The sequence below is a fragment of the Vulpes vulpes genome, chromosome 6, assembly GCF_048418805.1.
Source record: "Vulpes vulpes isolate BD-2025 chromosome 6, VulVul3, whole genome shotgun sequence".
NCBI classification, from domain to species: domain Eukaryota; kingdom Metazoa; phylum Chordata; class Mammalia; order Carnivora; family Canidae; genus Vulpes; species Vulpes vulpes.
In genome coordinates, this window is record NC_132785.1 from 29,055,267 (window position 1) to 29,074,075 (window position 18,809).

An 18,809-nucleotide genomic window follows, 5' to 3' on the forward strand; every position below is an offset into this window, starting at 1 on the left:
ATTGAACTATTGTAGTGGAAGGCAATATATAGAATCTGAACTGTGAATCATAGATCAATCAGTGGCACAATGTGTTAAAAAAAAAAAAGAATGAGAAAAACAAAGTGTTTTATTTCCTAAACTCTACAATGAATGGCAAATTTTTAAAAGATCAAGTTCTTTGCATTGGAATTTACACTATCTCTGAACAGCTAGCTCATTTGCTTACTCACATCCTTAAAACCTGAAATGAAGAAAATAATATCAAGCAAGATCTAAAACATCCCTGGGGCTCAATCTAACCATATGTGAAGTAAGGAATTATAGGCCAAATGATCTCTGAGGTAATAAACAGACTTAATTCTAAGCCTGTAGTAGAATCTAGAAGGACATACAGTAAAACTAACATTTCAATTAGGCTTTTAAAAGTAGGTAAGAAGTATTATTTAAAGATCTTACACCCAAACATTAAAAAGTATCAGTCAGTTACAAGTCTCAAAAGAAAGTCACTTTTTATCTTATCAGTGTGGCCAAAATGATTTTCTTTTTTCTCCTTCTTTAATATGTGTTTTCATTCCAGCTAGAAAGAAAGCTAAATGTTAATGGCTCCAAATAGGAAGATGGGTAAGTCTGTTTTTCACTGGATTCCTGATATAAGCTAAGTATAGAACTAGAACAAAGCAAAGAATAATCATTTTCAGTTAAGTTGTTCAGCCATGATTTTGGATGTTTACCAAAAAGCATGTGGGTCAAGAGGAAGAGATGTCATTACAGATGTGGTCAGACTTCCATAATAAGGAAGTAGGTGTTTTCCTTTGTCCAGACCAGTGGGAAGTCTGGCAGGCCTCAGCAGTATCTTAAAGTAACCAACACGTCAAGAATTAAGGTGTACAGAAATAGACTAACAATCTGCTTTGGGTGAAAACCAGATTAGATTTTATGAGTATGTTTCTTTTAGGATGCTCATTTCTGCACCTTCTTGGGATTTGAAATAAACTCCTTATATATACATATGTACCTCTAATGAGCAAATTCATGTCTATTAATTCAAAATTAAAATTGGGCTTTGATTAAAGGCCACAGCACAGTACTAGGGAATTGTCAACATGGAATAGAGTAGAAACAGGATTTCTGTTTGCAATCAACATTTTATATGATCATTTGTGATCTTTGATTATACCAGGCATCACATTTCCCCTACTATATAATCATCATAGCATTGGAACATTGGCATGCATTCAGGAGACAGCCAAAACTGCTTTTTTAAAACTGAGAATATTTGGTTGGTAGAATTTATGAATTTTTATAAGAACATATTTAGACCTCTAATCACCTTGATTCTGAAGCAGTGTCCTGTCTAGTACAACAGGAAAAGAAGGAATGACATTAGCACACAGTGAGAGATATATGACAAAATCAGGATTTAGAATCAGAATAAAAAGGCATATCCATTAGTCATCAATAAAGCATAGATAAAGTCATTTCAATATGAACCATGAGCTATGTATGATAGTACCATTTTTATTAGTGAACACAAGAGAACTACATAGAATCAAACTGTAGCATAAAGTACTTCATCAGAAAAAATCTTATTTTCTCACTGAAAAGTCTTATAAGTGAATAGAAGTAATGACTATCATTTTACTTTTAACCAATGAACTTCAATATAAATGTTTTTTCAGTTATAGGCTTAAAAACTGAGAAGCAATTATAAGGAGTGACAAAGATTCCTGTTGATAGAAAGGATATATTTGATAAATGAATGTTATATAAATATACTATATCATCACAATTATAATTTAGCTACTAAACAATGAAAAAACATTAAATTTTTAAAATTTAATTCAAAGGCAAAACAAAACTATGCTAATTCCTTTTCCTTTATCATTTTAATGCTGCACAGATAAATCTACTAATCAATAAACCATGATATTAAAACTCTTTTGGCTCCTTTTTCTCAGCCTGCTTAAAAACAGTAACCCAATATGTTTTTATAATTCAGAATAGAGATCCTAGAAAAGGATGCCTAATCTGAGTTTAAAAATTCAAATTAATAGGTTTGTTTAAAAAGTAGTATATGTTAGCCTATATTCTAACCTACTCTATACCTTATTTGACTATGCATATTTAAAGATACAACTAATAAGATATGAGGTACTCAAGTGAAAAGAAAAGTGTAATTTAGAGTATTCTGAATTTCCTCCCCTAGTTCCAGATATTACAGTAATTGTGTCTGCATAATGTCCTCTCTGAAAGCAGTGATGACACATGCAGATACAGAAATCCCTGGGTTAAAACCACACCTGCGAATATCCTCATTCTTAGGAAATATATATTAAAGTATTCAGAGTGAAAAAAAAAAAGTATTCAGAGTAAAGAGACATGATATATGCAACCTATTCACAAATGGCTTAGAATAAGATATATGTATGCATATATGAATGCATATTCATATGTAAATGGACAGAGGGAATGATTTAAAAATATAGCAATTTCTAAAAGTTGATGAATCTGGATAAAGGGCTTGCAGCTCTCCATAATATTTTTAAGGTTTTCTATAAATCTGAAATTATTTCAAATACAAATTGAAAAAACACCCCCTCCAAGACTATAACTAGTAAATTTCTAAGTGACTTACTAGTTGAAATAAATCTATTAAGAGTGAATTTTGTCCAACAATTTTACTACTGTGGACAGAGTCTTCAATAATGCATAGATATGCACAACTAATAATATTAAGATTTAATTTCTTTAGTAATCTCTCTACCTAACATGAAGGTTGAACTTACAACCCCAAGATCAAGAATCACACACTCTACAAAAAAAAAAAAAAAAAGAGAGAGAGAGAGAGAGAGAGAGAATCACATGCTCTACCGACTGAGCCAGCCAGATGCCCCAGCAGTACTCTTTTAATAACCAAAAACTAGGGATTCCTGGGTGTCTCAGTTAAACCTCTGAGTCTTGATTTTGGCTCAGGACATGATCTCATGGTCATGATATCAAGACCCATGTCAGACTATGTGGTGGGCATAGAGCCTGCTTTAGGATTCTCTATCCCTCTCCCTCTGCCCCTCCTACTACTCATGATCTCTCTCTCTCTCTCTAAATAAAGACAATAATAAAATTAAAAAATGACTTAAAACTAGAAACAATCCATATGTCCACTGGCAAAAGAATATATAAATTGTAACATTAAGAGGAATACTATACAGCAATAAAAATTAATGAATTGAAGTGCACATAAAAATGAGAAGGAATCTTACAAACTCATGTGCAGTGAAATAACCCAAAACAAAAGAATATATGCTGTATCATTCCATTTATATGAAGTTCAAAACTAGGCAAATAGTGAACTATGGTATTAAGGTCAGGAGAAGGGGAAGTCATTGGGTGGGAAAAGGAGAGGAACTGTGGAAGTGCTGATAGCATTCCATTTATTGACAGAGCTGTGACATAGGGGTATTCACTCTGTGATAATCCATTGTCCACTGTATGCTCATGATCAGTGCACTTTTCTGTGAAATATTTTCTATGAGAATAAAAATTTTAAGTCTCTTTTTGGCCTACTGATTCTACGCTTGTCATATTATTAAAAAAAAGGTATGCAGAAATTACAGAAAAATGTACAAAGGCTCTCTGATTTTTAGATTTTCTCAGAGCCAAGAAAATATTACAAAGTACAGAAAACAGGATTATTTTAATACAAATTTAATACAAAACTTTTTGTATTTCAATACAAATTTAAAAGTTCTCCACATATTTAAATATATGACTTCAAGTAAGATAGTTACAAAATGTGGAAATTTTCAATGCAGAACTAACATACACTTGCCTCTGACTTCAATATCCTACTATTAGAATGAGGTACAAAGGACTAAGAAACTATGAATAAGAATACTGCACACACTTAAGTAAAACTATTAAAGATGAATATGTAATACCCTATACTACAAATAATCTATAAATAATCTTTAAAAAAAGTCACTGTTTTGGGATTCTACATCCTATTCACAGTTAACCTTTCACCTTCTCAATGGCTCTTCCTAATTGTCACTTCTGGGAATGCTTCTATTTCCAGAAGAAAACTGGGATTGTCCAGATGCTCACTTTCACTAATGTAAGAGTAAGAAACTGCCAATGTGTTTCATTGAAATGCTGCATTCCTAATAATAGATAGTACTATAGAGATAAGGCAAACTGGTGTCTTTATAGAGGTACATTCTTGGTTCTCTCAATTCATGACATATTCTGTATATAATATATTGCTTTTGTAGCTGATTTTTAACTCTTCTCTCACAACGTTGTCTTTGAAAAACCCTTATATATTTTTTAATATTTATTTTTTTTACATAATCCCTACAACCCAACGTGGGGCTCAAACTCACGACCCCAAGATTTAAGAGTCGCATGCTCTAGTGACTGAGTCAGCCAGGCGCACCCTTGAAAGACCCCTTAAAATCAGTTCATCACTAAATTTCTTCACTAGAAACTCAATGGACGTTCAGATTCAAATTGTTTTCAGTCCAATCAATATTAACTATCTTTCTTGGAGTAAAAACAGAGTAGCCCCGGTGGCTTAGTGGTTTAGTGCTGCCTTCAGCCCAGGGTGTGATCCTGGATACCCAGGATTGAGTCCCAACGTCAGGCTCCCTGTGTGGAGCCTGCTTCTCCCTCTGCCTGTGTCTCTGCCTCTCTCTCTCTCTCTCTCTCTCTCTCTCTCTCTATCTCTCATAAATAAATAGAATCTTAAAAAAAAAACAGTTGGCACACATAGACAAAAGATACTCAGAGGTAATTCAAGGATCATTATACTTAAACTAGTTACTGAAGGTTACCCATTCAAATGGGATTTTCCAAGTCTGAAAGAAATGAGGCCAAAGAATATCTAAGAAAATCCTAGTGGCACACAGGCTATTTGATAACAGGTATTCCTCTCCTTGACTGCAAGAATTGCCACATATCAAATGACTAGAACCAACCCAATTGTTTATCAGCAAGAGAGTGGATAAACTGTGGTGTATTAAATAGAATACTATACAGCAAAAAAAAAAAAAAAAAAAAGGAAAAGAATGAATCCAGCTACATATAAAAACCAGAATGAGGGACCCTGGGTGGCTCAGTGGTTTAGCACCTGCCTTTGGCCTAGGGCGCGATCCTGGAGTCCTGGGATCAAGTCCCATGTCAGGCTTCCTGCATGAAGCCTGCTTCTCCCTTTGCCTGTGTCTCTGCCTCTCTCTCTCTCTCTCTCTCTGTCTTGCATGAATAATAAATAAATAAAATCTTAAAAAAAAAACTGGAATGAATATCACAAACTTCTAAGCCAGCAACAATCAATGGTTCTAAAAGAATTCCCAACTTAACTCACCACTTTCCAAAGGCTGTCAATATTTCACTAATCATGTGAATAATCAGTAAGATTTCATAACTTTAAATTTTTTTAAAAAGGCAACTCCCCCAAAAAACACTATATTTAATTTTGTGTGGCTAAAAGTGCAAAGAAGAAAATTTTAAAGGCTATATATATTTTTTTAATACTGGGAATGAAATAAAATCAAGTATCTACAAGATTCAAGAAATCTTCATGCTTCCTGAAAGTTGACATCAACATGATTCTATACCCATTATGTAATCATACTGAGTTTCAGAAAAGACAGAATATGTCATTGAAAAATCAAAGAATTGCCTAGGAAATATTCTATATACTTTAAAAACTAAAGATATATTGCATCCATCACTTTAGTACAGCTGTTTAAATCAGTTGCTTTTGGATTCCATATCATATGTCCAGAGAGGCTAAGAAAAAAAAGCATGATTGGGGGAGATTTGTTTAGTAGGTGTTAGCACCAGGTCATGTTGCAAACAATACAAAGCTCAGACTCTGGAGCATACGGCAAAGAATCACACAAATAGTATAAAAAGATGTAATTCATAAAATAAAACAATCATGTTATTAAAAGCTTTGAAACACTGGTTTTAAAAGTTTTCTTGATAAAATTCATTGAAATTGAAACTGATATATTAGAAATAGATTAGAACAAGCACAGCATTCGAATGCATAAATTTCACTCCAAAATTCATCAGCCACTTTTTAGTAACATATCAGTATATCACTGCAGAAAATTTTGCTTTGCAAACAGAGGACACTGATCTCACCTGATTTCATTTTCATACTGTGGGGACAGTCTACCTGAATTCTGGTAAAAGCTTTTCAGGAAAGAGGGGGCAGTGAAGGAAGGGGCAGAGAAGGAAGTGTGTAGACTTGGAAGGCTGGAGGAAGAGTTACTCTCCTTGTGCATGCGCCGACCTGATGGAAGAATGCTGAGTACAGAAAACACAGCAAATTTGTCTTAATTTAGATTTCTGCAAAATCTTCATTCACTATGAAAAAGCATATAAACAGGTTCTTGCTATTAATTTAAGCTTTCCTTTCAAAGCTCAGGGCTGGATCTTCTATGGAAAAAGGGGAGCATGCAGTTGTCTGTTTCAATGACCATAACCTGGCTCACTCTTCACAAACTGAACTCACCTATGCACATGTCCAACCAGAGGTGTTTGTCTCTAAAACATTCCTCATGACTTTAGAACAAAAGGTGTTTGTTTTTACATGCAAAAGATACTTCAAGGGAAAAAAAGTAGGAAAGCAGAAATAATCACAGGAAACACCTTCTTGCAACAGATTATCAGTAGTTCAAAGACTTAGCTATTTTAAAGATATAAACCCTTCTAAAAATTTAGGGACAACTTGTTTGGTTGTTGGAAGCCATCATAATATCTCTGGCTTAACAAACATTAATGCCTATGTTCTCTCCTGCAGCCTGTGACATTGTGTCCACAGTTTTATCTGAATCCCTGAACCTCCTCCATTGCTCTTTTTAGAAGATTCTTCTCCTAGCAAGTTTTCACAATAGCACAAATAGCATCTTTTCATATTGAAAAGAATTATTTGAGCATCTACATTATAAGAAGTAAGGAGGAATAGAGAAATCATTTATAATGTCTTATGTTTTAAATTCTTGATAATTTTTCCTGGAAGAAAACAGACTTATTGCCTTGTGTAAATATAACTGAAGTGGTCATTAAAAAACAAAAGTGATATAAACACGAATACTTAATCTTTTTTAGAAGAGAAAATCTGAGAAAAATTAATTCTGTTAATCTCTTTTATTTTCATATATCCAAAATATCTATCTTATTTTTAAGTGTCAAATCAGTCAAAACACAACACTGAAGATAAAACAGTAATCTTAAAAGAAATGCTGGCAAATTTGATAACAACTAATATAAAATTAATCTTCCCAGGAGTTCTGGGTTTTTCTCCACTGGGATCACTTATCAGACTCTGCTTCCTGGATCAAACTCACAGGTGAAGAAGAGAAACAAAATTAACTCTAGGATATAAATTCTGATATGTGCTACACAGAAAGAAGTAAAACCATTCTGCAGTTCCAGGTTTACCCCCTTTGTTGTTTGTACCTTACCAAATGCCAAACCATTTTGTTGAATTATTTTTTAAATACCATATAAGATAATTTCTAATGGACACTTCCATCAATTATGATATGTGTATCCTTCTTTACAGACTTCATTCTAGATAAAATTTTTAATTATTCCCATTTTTGGTTTTAATTTATTATGAAGTATAGCCAAATTTTATCTCAGGTATGAAGGTAACTAAGGTGATTTTTTTTTTTAACCCTTGTATTTTATTACAGGCTAACAGGAAGTTCTACTGCTATGTACGTTATTTTCAAATTTGCTATCTCGGTTTCATTTGAGCCATCATCAAGAAGACACTGAGTAACATGTTGTCACCAAGTTTTTCAGACAAAACAATTGCATAGTATCTTGTTTTCTCCATTTTTCTGGGGAAAAGAAAATGTCTTCATCCAAAATGCCTTAACTCTTCTCTTGGGATGGACTTTAAAACTTGCCTTGTCTCTTTTAGTTAACTAAGGTTTTTACCATTCATTTTATCTTTCTGGTTTTTCTAAAAACAAAATGTTGGCAGCATGAAGTCACAATAAATCTTGACTCAGTACTGATCAAAATAGGTGACAGGAGAATTTTACTTCACTATCCAAAAAGAGGTTTGGACTCACCTGCACTGTTCGCTGGAGCTCTGCCTCAGAAGAGGAGAGCGAACAGCATGAGCTCTCCCATCCTGTAAATTCAGCTTTCTCTTTGTGCTTGAAGGTGGGTGGCTGAACGTGTGTGCCCGTCTTCGAAACTGTGGGGAGTCAGAATCCTCTTCAGGGAATGTCTGCCAAGCTGAGGACAGTGGGGAGGCTGGAGGTGTCCCTGGTGGAGAGTCTCCTGGTGAATAGTCCTGAAAAGGAAGTACAAGTTAAGGTCTTTCTTTCCTACATGGATCCTGGCAGACCTGCTTCAACACACAGCTCAAAAGTGACAGGGTGCCTCTTCTTCCTCCTGAGTCATGACAAAACTTTTTTATTTTTTTCACTCAATCCATGCTGAAGGCTAATCAGTATCACCACAACCCATTTCTTCTGATAAGCAGCTGTAACACAGCATCCGTAAAGATAGGCAGAAAGTGAAAAGAATGATAAGAAAAGGTATTCTTTCCCCTAACATTTTGTGGTAAAATGCTATAGCTACTGTACTTTTCTCATTGTTGCCAGAAAGATGAAAAGGCATCATGAGCACCAGGAGGGTGGGGTCTGTGTTTACATATCTACTGATTTCCGTGACATATCGGCTGCATGCTTCCTGTACTGTCAAAACATATCACAATGCTCAAGTGTCCAAGTTTCATGGCAAAGCCTTCAGGAAAATAAAATAAAAGCCTGTTAAGTATCTTCTTTCACTGTGGATGTTTCTATCCAATGACACGTTCCCTGAGGTAAAAATTTTTTATAAGACATGAAAAACAGGAAATGAATGAAAAGTGAGCTATGCTGGAATGCCTCTCATATTGCATGGGGAGACATCATAAATCTTTCAATTTAGACAGGTATGCTGTTTATACTTTCCAAAACAGGCACCACTGTAGAAATGTTTAGCTTGATAAACATGGAACATGGGGTTAGGGTTAAGAGACTCATAGCGAGACTATGTCCTCAATTCTATCGACACAAAGTTCAGTTAAAAACATTTTAGTATTTTCCATTAAAAAAAAATTGGTTGCATAAACCTCAGGTTACAAATTGCATGATACAGGAAGCAGGAAATCAAACCTACTAACAACTATCTGTGAGATAAAGAGGAGCCTAATGCTACAGTTAAAGTGGAAAAAAAAAAAGAGAGAGAGAAATGGGGGGGGGGAGTAACAAGGTGACAGAACAAAACATAAAAAGACCACTGTACAAGTGCTGCAATTACACGACTTATTTTTCTGTGGCTTTGGGTCAACAATTGCCCAAATACCATCCTCCCAAGCATCCCTATCTCCAAACAGTAAAAAACCTGATAGAGGACAAGTCACCGGGAACTCTCCCAACACAAAAAGGGGATGGCTGAACAGAGTAGCAACATGATACTATCCACAGCCTTCTTATTTCAAATGGTAGTATTTTTTCTTTATTTAAACATTAATCCAATATTTTAAATTTAATTTTAATAATAATTAATATCTGTTAAAAGTCACAAAGGACTCAGAACAAAATAACGAAGTGATATTAACATATCAATGTTGGCTTTTGCCAAATTGCAATTAGTAGTAAAAATGGGAACTCAGATGGGATACCTTCTCTGAAGCAAGACTGTTGGACCGTTCAAAGCTGTCCATACTCCCAAGCCGACCTCTCATTCTGTTAGCTCCCTGAAAGAAGAGAATAAAATTCAGTTGTTCATATGATTTAAATTTTTGCTTTAAAACTGTAAAGGGCAGTTGCTTCTTTATGTTAACGTTAAATTGGTCCTTTGGTGGCTTGCTCAAACTTGTTGGCAGTATCCCAGCCATGCCTGCATGATAATAGAACTATGCATAAGCTACCTACCCTGCTTCTAAATCAATTGTTAGATAAATAGATACTCAGACCAAGCTTCTCGAAGTGACTCTCGTTTCAAGGTTAAACATTCTTCATCCATAAGATTGGGAGAACCCCATAAGACCAGGGAACACCCCATTCACTTTATGTCTCATACAGACAAACACAACCATGGAATCCAAAACACACAAACTGCAACAGTTATAAAGAAAATGATTTAATACATCCAACCATCACATAACCTAGATTGCAAACATCATAGTTCACATTATAGGATTATAACAAACAGATTTCTAAAAATTGTGTTGTAAAATGTATAGACTTAGCTTCATTCATTCTTCCATAATACAAACTACATCTAGAAAGCATTTCTCAAAAAAAAAAAAAAAAAAGAAAGAAAGAAAGAAAGCATTTCTCTCTAGAAGACTATACATCAGTCTGCTTTAATACTGGCTCTTATTTTTCTTTTCATGACTGTTTGTTATGAATTTCATGGATGATCTAAGAAAGAACTGAAACTTCAATCATCTAACCTATTCCATATTCTACTGTTATTACAACTCCCATCCTGTACAATCTATTTTTCATGTATTCAACAAGTGCCTTAGCAATCACTAATTTATTACAAAAGTCACCAACAGAACTTGGTGTGGTCAAACATCACATAATCCATCAACTACATTTTTTTTTCTTTTTCTTTGAGCTACTCATTGTAGAAACCCGTCTTTCTGTCCTGTTCTAGACAGGTTGCAATTTAGACTTGCCCAGTATTTCCCTTTATTATCAACCTAGACATTTCCTTTAGTACTACCCTATGTTGAAATTTGTGTCTTTGATCCCATATCTTCCTCTTTTTTAGTTTACTTCCTCATTTTGGTGGAGTACACACACCAGGTGCCTTCTGAGAAAGGGAGATTGAGGTATTTTCTCTTTCTGTAATTCCTACCACTTGGCTTTTGGATCTTCAGACTGATCCCTTAAGTTTTTACCTTGTCCTCCTATTTTCCATTTTTTTGTCATTTTGCTTTACTTTCTGGAAGAGATTTTCAACTAGTTTCCCAGACTTTTGTTGAATTTTTCTTTTTATGTCTACTGCCAGAAAGTTGTAATGGTTCTTTCTTGTTCACCCAACTGACTGTTGATTCAATTGTTCACTCCAATGACTCTTATTCTCTCTCAACTGTTTTATTTTTTTTTTTTAAGATTTTACTTATTTAACAGAGAGAGAGAGAGAGAGAGAGCACAAGCAGGGGCAGTGGAAAGGGAGAGGGAGATGCAGACTCCCCGCTGAGCAGGAAACCCAATGCAGGGCTCAATCCCAGGACCCTGGGATCATGACCTGAGCTGAAGGCAGCCACACAGATGCCCCTCAATTGACTGTTTTATATTTACGATATCCCACATCTAGTTTTATAGAAGCAATCTTTATTTTTATCTATGTATATTAATATATCTATGTATATTAATTATAATTTTCTCTTTCTGGTGGTACCCTAAATAACTATGTCAACAGTAAAATTAATAGCTGCTTCAAATATTGAGTTCCTACTGTATGCTATATACCATGTTAAGCATTTTATAATGCATTAACTCATTTAATCCACACAAAAATTCTATGAGGTAGGTAAATTTACTTAGCTCAGCTTTATAAGTAAAGAGGCTAAAGTTCTGATAGATTATATTGCCAAAGTTTGCACAGTTAGTTAGAAGACAGGGCAGCAATGTGAACCCAGGACATTGAATTTAACAGTGAAGCTCCTGAGCTGGTACCCACTGTTATCTCCTAGAAATAGGGCTTTGTGAAAAGTGGAATTGCTAATAAAACTAAGTAGCTGATGCTGGTAATTTTGCAAATGTCCTAGAACCTAATAAAGATTCTTTCAGTTCTTCAGTTCGATGTATAGCAGGAAATACTTCCAGTAAGAAACTATATTTGTGGCTGATAAGTGATTCAGTTCATGTGTATGGCCATGAGGAAAATATTGTAATGACCGGGTTGCTTTTTCCCATTTTCTTAGCTGCTACTTCCACGCCAACCTGCCTGCTTATCTTACAACAGGTTATTTGGTCACAATCAAGAAACTAGTCGGTCGGCTATCAAATCATTTCCGTTATTAGAAATGCATCTAAATCACACATTTTACTCACAGAAGTGTTTTATCCATATGTTTTTATGTGTCTGTGTGAGTGTGCACAAAAAGAAACAAACTTGCTTTAAAATTGTACTCTATTATGGTCATTAACTCACATATTTCAACAAGGAAGGACAATGGATAGTAAGTACTCTGAGGGAAGCATGAGATGAGGGCTGTTCGCCAATGATGCATACTTTATACTAGCAAGTATTCCTCTTTTGGAAATATTAATTAATATTTTCCTTTTGGAAAACTCTGACTTTAGAAAGAGCAAGACAAACAACTAGAACATAAGACTCTTTTCACCTTTGAGCAGACAGCTTTTTCAGTTTAACTATATGATGATTTGGTAATACATGTGTCAAGCCTTTTCCCTTGGACCTACTTTTTAATTGTTAATGAGCTGAGCTTCTAAGCATTTTAAAAACAGATCCTATTTCATAAACAACTATAGTCAGTTAAATAAGCCGTCTTGACATTTAAAACTGGCAGCAATTATGAGTCAAACTCTATGACTAGAGTGTCAATTTTCCACTATATAACTCAGAAAGAAAGAGATAAACTAATCAGTTTTAGAAGTACACAAAACTCCTTTTCTTTGTAACCTTTAACACAACACGAGTAGCTGCCAACCTTCCCCTTAAGTCCATTCTGTTGCATATGATGCAAGCAAGATCTTGTTAGGTCACATAATTTATGGCGCTTGGCAGCACCGCAGGGCATGCAAGCTCCAGTATCTGCCTTGACCAAAATAGATGAGCTGTGCCCTTGCTGAAAGAGTCATCGCAGCCACTCAAGGCTACACGAGCGGCACTTCAAAGCCAGCAATGCAAGTACTGTACAGAATGCCAAGGTACTAAATGGGGAGAAGGAGAGTAACAGCCTAAGCCCCCTATGGTCATTTTGTAGAGGACAGAGGTTTCAGAGCTTACCACTGTTTGTGCCATGTGGGATATTTTCCTAACAGACTGACAGTTCATCCTCATCGTAATGTGAGGTAAACTCACTATCGGTGTGCACATTTCACAAATGGGAAAACTAGCTTCAAAAAGGTAAATAATTTGTTCAAGATCATAAATAGGAGATCTATTACGGACAGGTCTTGAATTCTGGTCCCCCAACCACTTACTTAAATGGCCTTTCTACTAAATTCTCACTAAGTACTATGGAAGAGAAGGGAAGGATGGAGGGGAAGGGGGAAGGAAAGAGTGAGAAAGAAAGGAAGGAGAGAGAAAGAAGGAACACAAGTAATTTATAAATACTAAAGAAAAAAAAGGACAGGAAAATTTTATGAAATGTGGCATTAACATACTTCTGATAAATCTCCTAGATTTCTCTTTTCCTATATTCTGTCTTCTGCTGATAATAGTATTCAGAGCTGATGATGCTTCCTACAAGGCTTTGTTAGAGTAAGAAGAATTTCAAACCATTAAGAGAAATACCTATTTTGAGTTCTGGGGAAAAAAAAAAAAAAGAACACCTCTATTCAAAGGTTCTGCTCTAATGCTCTACTGTACTTAACTTTCTTGACCCTGATATTTCTGAAGACAGCAGGCTAGTTATTTTGTAGACTGTACCTCAAAGTGGGTTTGTGGATGCTACCTCAGGATTCAATTCAGGGACTTCCCCTTTGGCAAGAATACCACAGAAGTTCTGTATTCTCTGTTATCAAGTGGCACAAGATTTCAATTTGTCCCATTGCTGAAGATGTCTTATTTGATCACCTGATTGAGGTGGTATCTGTCAGCCTTCTCCATTGTAAAGGTACTACTTTCCTTTTTGTAATTAATAAGTATTAATTAAGTCCAGTAAATATCCCGATCATGATCAAACTTTCAAGATATTCATTCATTTTTCATATCAGAGTAGTTTCATCAACTCCTATTTAAATGATAGGTGATAATCCTTTACCATCATTTATCTTGTTTACATTGCCTCGGATGTCAACAATGGAAGCCCTTCAAGGTCTATATGACATACCGTCATCTTTCTCTGCTTCTCTGAGCACGCCCTTACTATCTAGAGCATCAACACGCTCCGAGCTTATACTGTACTTTCCCCTACAGTCTTGGAATCAGTCATTTCTCCCAGGATCCTGGTTCCTTCTTGTGGAATGATATACAGAAACCAAAATCTGGATGCTTGGTGTCATTCAACCAAGCTTAATTTATTCTCTGGTATTTGCAGAAAAGCTGTTCCCAGCTCTTATCAGTGGACAGAGCCAGGGACCATATGCACATTTACACACACACACACATTTTAATATATATACTTAAAAATAAATTTAAATATATTAAAAATAAATTCAAAAGTATGTAATCAGGATTTCATACTGTTACCTCTGAGTTGAATCCAACAACAAAGGATTTTATTATAATTTCTTCCCTCTTCATATTTGTAATTCCCTTTTCCCAAATCCTTAATACAATTACATATTTGACCAGTCCCCTGTGTGTAAAAGTCTCCACAACTGTCACCTCACAGACACTCTTCATCCTACTCAGGTTCCAACATCTCACATTGGGGCTGCCATCCACACAAACAACACCATCCTCACCCTGCTCAAGGATTCTAACTCCTTGTAAGAGGCACCTTGAATGCCTTCTCCCCTCCACTCACTGTGGTTTTGACATCCTATGCTGACGCACCCCTCTGCAGGACTGACCTCCTTGCTGGCTCAAGCTCTGACTTCCTGAACTAGGTTGCCCTCCTAAACGGATCCCCTCCTCATCACAGTCTAGATTTCCCCACACACAGTACCTCATTAAGTTCTGTCTCCCTGCTCTGAGCCACTGTGGGTCCCCCACCTCCAGCTCTAAGACATCTACCTTGCCTGGTCTCATCTAACAGCTTTATGAGTGAATTATTCAGGAAGAGAAAAATGGAAGGAAAGAGAAATCATCTTGATTCTAAAATAAAATACCCAATAAAATAAATGGAATACATCAATTCCTATTAATTTATACTATTTCCAGAGTTCCCTGACAGCTCCTAATAATAGCAAAATGAAAGCTACTTTATGTGGCAAACAATAATAAGTTCTTATAATATTGGGGTATCAATATTCTATTTCCCCTTTCTTATACATATATCTCTACTACTAAATCTCTTGCTTAAACTTAGATACGAGGCACCAGAATAAATCATGAGGTTACTTTAAATAAGCTACCTAATTAAAGTTATCTTAGTAGTTTATTGTTGGGTTTTAAAAGAAATTTTCTGTGAGCCAGTTAAGAGTGAAGTAGAGTAGTTAGCAAACACAGATGTTAATATCTAATTAAGAGTCTCAGTTTAATCTTACCCTTGAGAAGATATTTTCCAGGGAGCTAGTTAAGGATCTCTTAGCTTTATTTTTCAGAATGTCAAGTTTGAACCTTCCACTGCTTGTTGCATTTTCCGGGATTGTACTATTTGAAATAGTCTATACAAAGAAAAACAGATAAATTTTAGTTTGGAAACACTCAAGGTTAAATGAGGCTTTAAAAATGGGCTTGACTAAGCCATTAAAAAGCACAAGAATTCTTTTGTAGCTCTATTAAGGAGTAATAATTTAGGTTCCACACTGTGAGCATAGAGATTATAAGGACAGGGGTTTATTTTTTAATATTATAAGTAATAAAAAACACAGAAGTTCCTTTCTTTCTGCCTTTCCTTTCTGCTAATATATTCCTGCTGCATTTAACAAAAATTAAACTCAAGATGTCAATTTTTACTGCTATTTTGATTAACAACTATAACCATCCATCTCCAAGCTGCATATTTTTGTCCAAATTACCAAGGAAAACACAGAAAATAAGCTTCAAAGAACAAAGCATCCTCCAGTAAAACTGAAACCTGCTAAACCTCTGTGATAGTCCCATTTTCATGTGTGAGTCATATATCTTTCAGACCAACAAGTACTCATTGATAGTACTAAACTGTATGAGAATCTATAGTATGTATAACATATTAGGTTCTCTCTCTTTCCTCCTATTGTATTAAAAAGCTACTATGTGTATCAATACATGGTTGGTAGTGCTAGAAAATTTCCAAGAGAGAAAATTTATTATCTGTTTGAGAAGGGAATATATTCACATTAAACAGTAACACAAAACAACATGTATCAAAAAATCTGTAAGCCTAAAACTTGGCTGTGGGTCTCAGAAGTAAAAAGGTTGGTTGTGGGTCTCAGAGGTGAGGAATAAAAAATAGGCAAGATTCCACAGGCATAAAAAATGGGGGTGGAGGGGATCCCTGGGTGGCTCAGTGGTTTGGCGCCTGCCTTTGGCCCAGGACGCGATCCTGGAGTCCCAGGATCGAGTCCCGCGTCGGGCTCCCGGCATGGAGCCTGCTTCTCCCTCCTCCTGTGTCTCTGCCTCTCTCTCTCTCCATGTCTATCATGAATAAATAAATAAATAAATAAATAAATAAATAAATAAATAAATAAATCTTTAAAAAAAATGGGGGTGGAGACAGTCTCAGCACTGGGGATGACGTTAGCAAAATAATAAAGACCAATGTTCATGGGAAAGGGAGTAAGTGCAGGTGTGGGACTAAAAGAAAAGTAGTGGATGGTTAACTTGGAAAGTGAGGCTGGAGATGAAACTCTGAAAAGGATGAATCACTGATCAGAATTTATAAGCAGAGGGGTGTCACTGTGAAAGTAATGTTTGGGGGAAGATTTATCTGAAAGGAGTATTCAAAAATCACCTGAAGGATAGGGAAATCAGAAGCTGAGGGACCAGACCAGATAATCAGTACAGTCCATACAGAAGGTAATCAGAGGTCCACATAAGAATTGGTTCCATGGGGCCATCTAAGACGTTACTGATAAAAAGAAATATGACCTCATCAAGAAAGGAAAAAAAGCAATGAATATGGATATGGGCTGGACTGGGCTCAGCTGTGGATAAAGGATGGGGAGGACATTCTTCTCAGGCTTTCAGGCAAAGAACATGACTAAAATAGGGAAATTGTATTGGTACTTAGCACAATGCTTACAGTGCTTGACACAGTAGCTGCTCAGTAAATATCAGATGAATAAATGAAAGGAAGAAAGGAAGCAGGGAGGGAGGGAGGGAAAATCCTACTACTAGAAGGAAAGAAAACTATCTCCCCTAAAACTTCATTCCCACTCCCTCCTCCCAAAAATTTCTTCCTCTTAAATTCTTGAATTCTTCCCTCTATTCTTACTCTGCACTCTAGCTCTAAAGCAAAGATATACCTACTTTTGGGCTCACTGCGCATTCTTTTAAGAAGCCACATTTTTGCCTATTCTATGGGTCCATTTATCTGTTTGCATTTCCCTTTCCAATATTTGAGCTCTTCCCTGGAGGATTCATTCATTTCTTTTCTGTTCACCATTGTCACACAGCTTGGCTCACAGGAGGTTCTCTAGAAGAGCATGTTCAATGAATACAATTCAGGAATCACTAATAAAGTGTTATGTAACTTGTTCCTGATTTTGTGTTATTGAGAAGTAACTATGTCATCATCTCCTTACAGGGCTGTTGCTGGTGTCTTGCTTTATCTATATGCAGCTGGAAACATGTTCTCAATCATAGACACAAAAATATCAGACCTTCCTTTGCAGCTAAAATGGCTGTTTCCAAAATACTACTGCTTTTTTGAGTGTCTGCTGTTTACCGTTCAAGGTTGTGTAAACTTGTAATGAAATAAAATGTACATATGAATCTGAAATAAAATGGAACAATATCACCAAAAAAAAAGTTCATTCCAAATCATGAGCATGTTATTACTGTTTTTATACCAAAAACCCATTTTTTTTCACATTTGAAAACTCAATGCTAAAACCCAATGCTAAAACCTCCTATAAAACTAAGATGCTGAAAAATAAGTGATAGAACTTTAACCCTAAAGGTGAGAACACACAGAAAAGAAACTTCTTTCACATCTTCTGTGATATTCTCACTAAATATATAAACAAAACAAAATTAGGTCAAGGCAAAAAAAAACATCTTCTCACCGATGGGCCTTCTCCAATGTGAATGTGTGTCCTCTGCTTGGCTTCACACAGCTGCCTCAAATGTAAAATCACAAGCTCATTCTCCTCCTGGTCACTGACTGGCTTCATTTTCTGTCCAACAGTCAAACCAAGAACACAGTATACAACACAGCTTCTCTCATTTTATTGTATTCCCACTTGGTTTTATGCGTCTGGCAGACAGACATAAAAAAAGCTAAGTGTTTCACTGCTCTTAGGAGCAAGAGTAACAGTGGTATTCTAGTTAACTATCATATATAGTACAAAAGGATATATATCTTTAACTTCAGAGAGAGGAGTGGGAAAAAAACTTATAAAATAGGATCCAATTCTCATTTCTTATATCTTATTTGTGAGAACTATAAATCATGTTACCTGAACTCGCTCAAAGATGTCTGCTTGCTCATTATCTGTCAGTGATGAGAGATGCCTCTGTATTACCAGCTTGGCTCTCGGTGGGTAGAGACCTGTGGAAAATGATGGGAATAAGTATTAAAGAGAGTGTAGCTGCAGAGATCAAAATGCATATATCATGTTACAGCTTGTCCCTCTGTCAGCAGGCTCTGAAGTTAAATCTTCTCAAGGAGATGTGTCCCTGCCTATAACAAACCTTGGAACGCTACCACAAAATGATTAAAGCCAGAGGGAACCCTTACCAAAACCAACGGCCCCCCTATCGGTTATCTTGAAGTCAGAATTATTAACCAGAAGTTTCTAAAAGATGCCAATCAGCAGCATAACCAGGTACCATTCAGTATTCAAACA

General features: G+C 35.7%; 1 protein-coding gene across 9 annotated transcripts in view; it reads right to left on the reverse strand.

Moving 5' to 3' along the window:
• The window catches only part of TBC1D4 (TBC1 domain family member 4), a 177,757-nt gene that overhangs the window by 30,488 nt on the left and 128,460 nt on the right, over positions 1-18,809 (reverse strand). For 3 of the 9 annotated variants that reach the window (XM_072760702.1, XM_072760701.1, XM_072760709.1), the window contains exons 6-12: positions 18,420-18,511; positions 18,027-18,137; positions 15,363-15,482; positions 9,683-9,757; positions 8,079-8,305; positions 6,133-6,297; positions 1,313-1,336 (exon numbers count right to left, since the gene is read on the reverse strand). In XM_072760702.1, coding sequence (XP_072616803.1) covers positions 1,313-1,336; positions 6,133-6,297; positions 8,079-8,305; positions 9,683-9,757; positions 15,363-15,482; positions 18,027-18,137; positions 18,420-18,511 — 814 coding nt within the window. The remainder of the gene's footprint in view (positions 1-1,312; positions 1,337-6,132; positions 6,298-8,078; positions 8,306-9,682; positions 9,758-15,362; positions 15,483-18,026; positions 18,138-18,419; positions 18,512-18,809) is intronic. The other 6 variants (XM_072760706.1, XM_072760705.1, XM_072760704.1 and 3 more) reach the window with 3 other exon arrangements.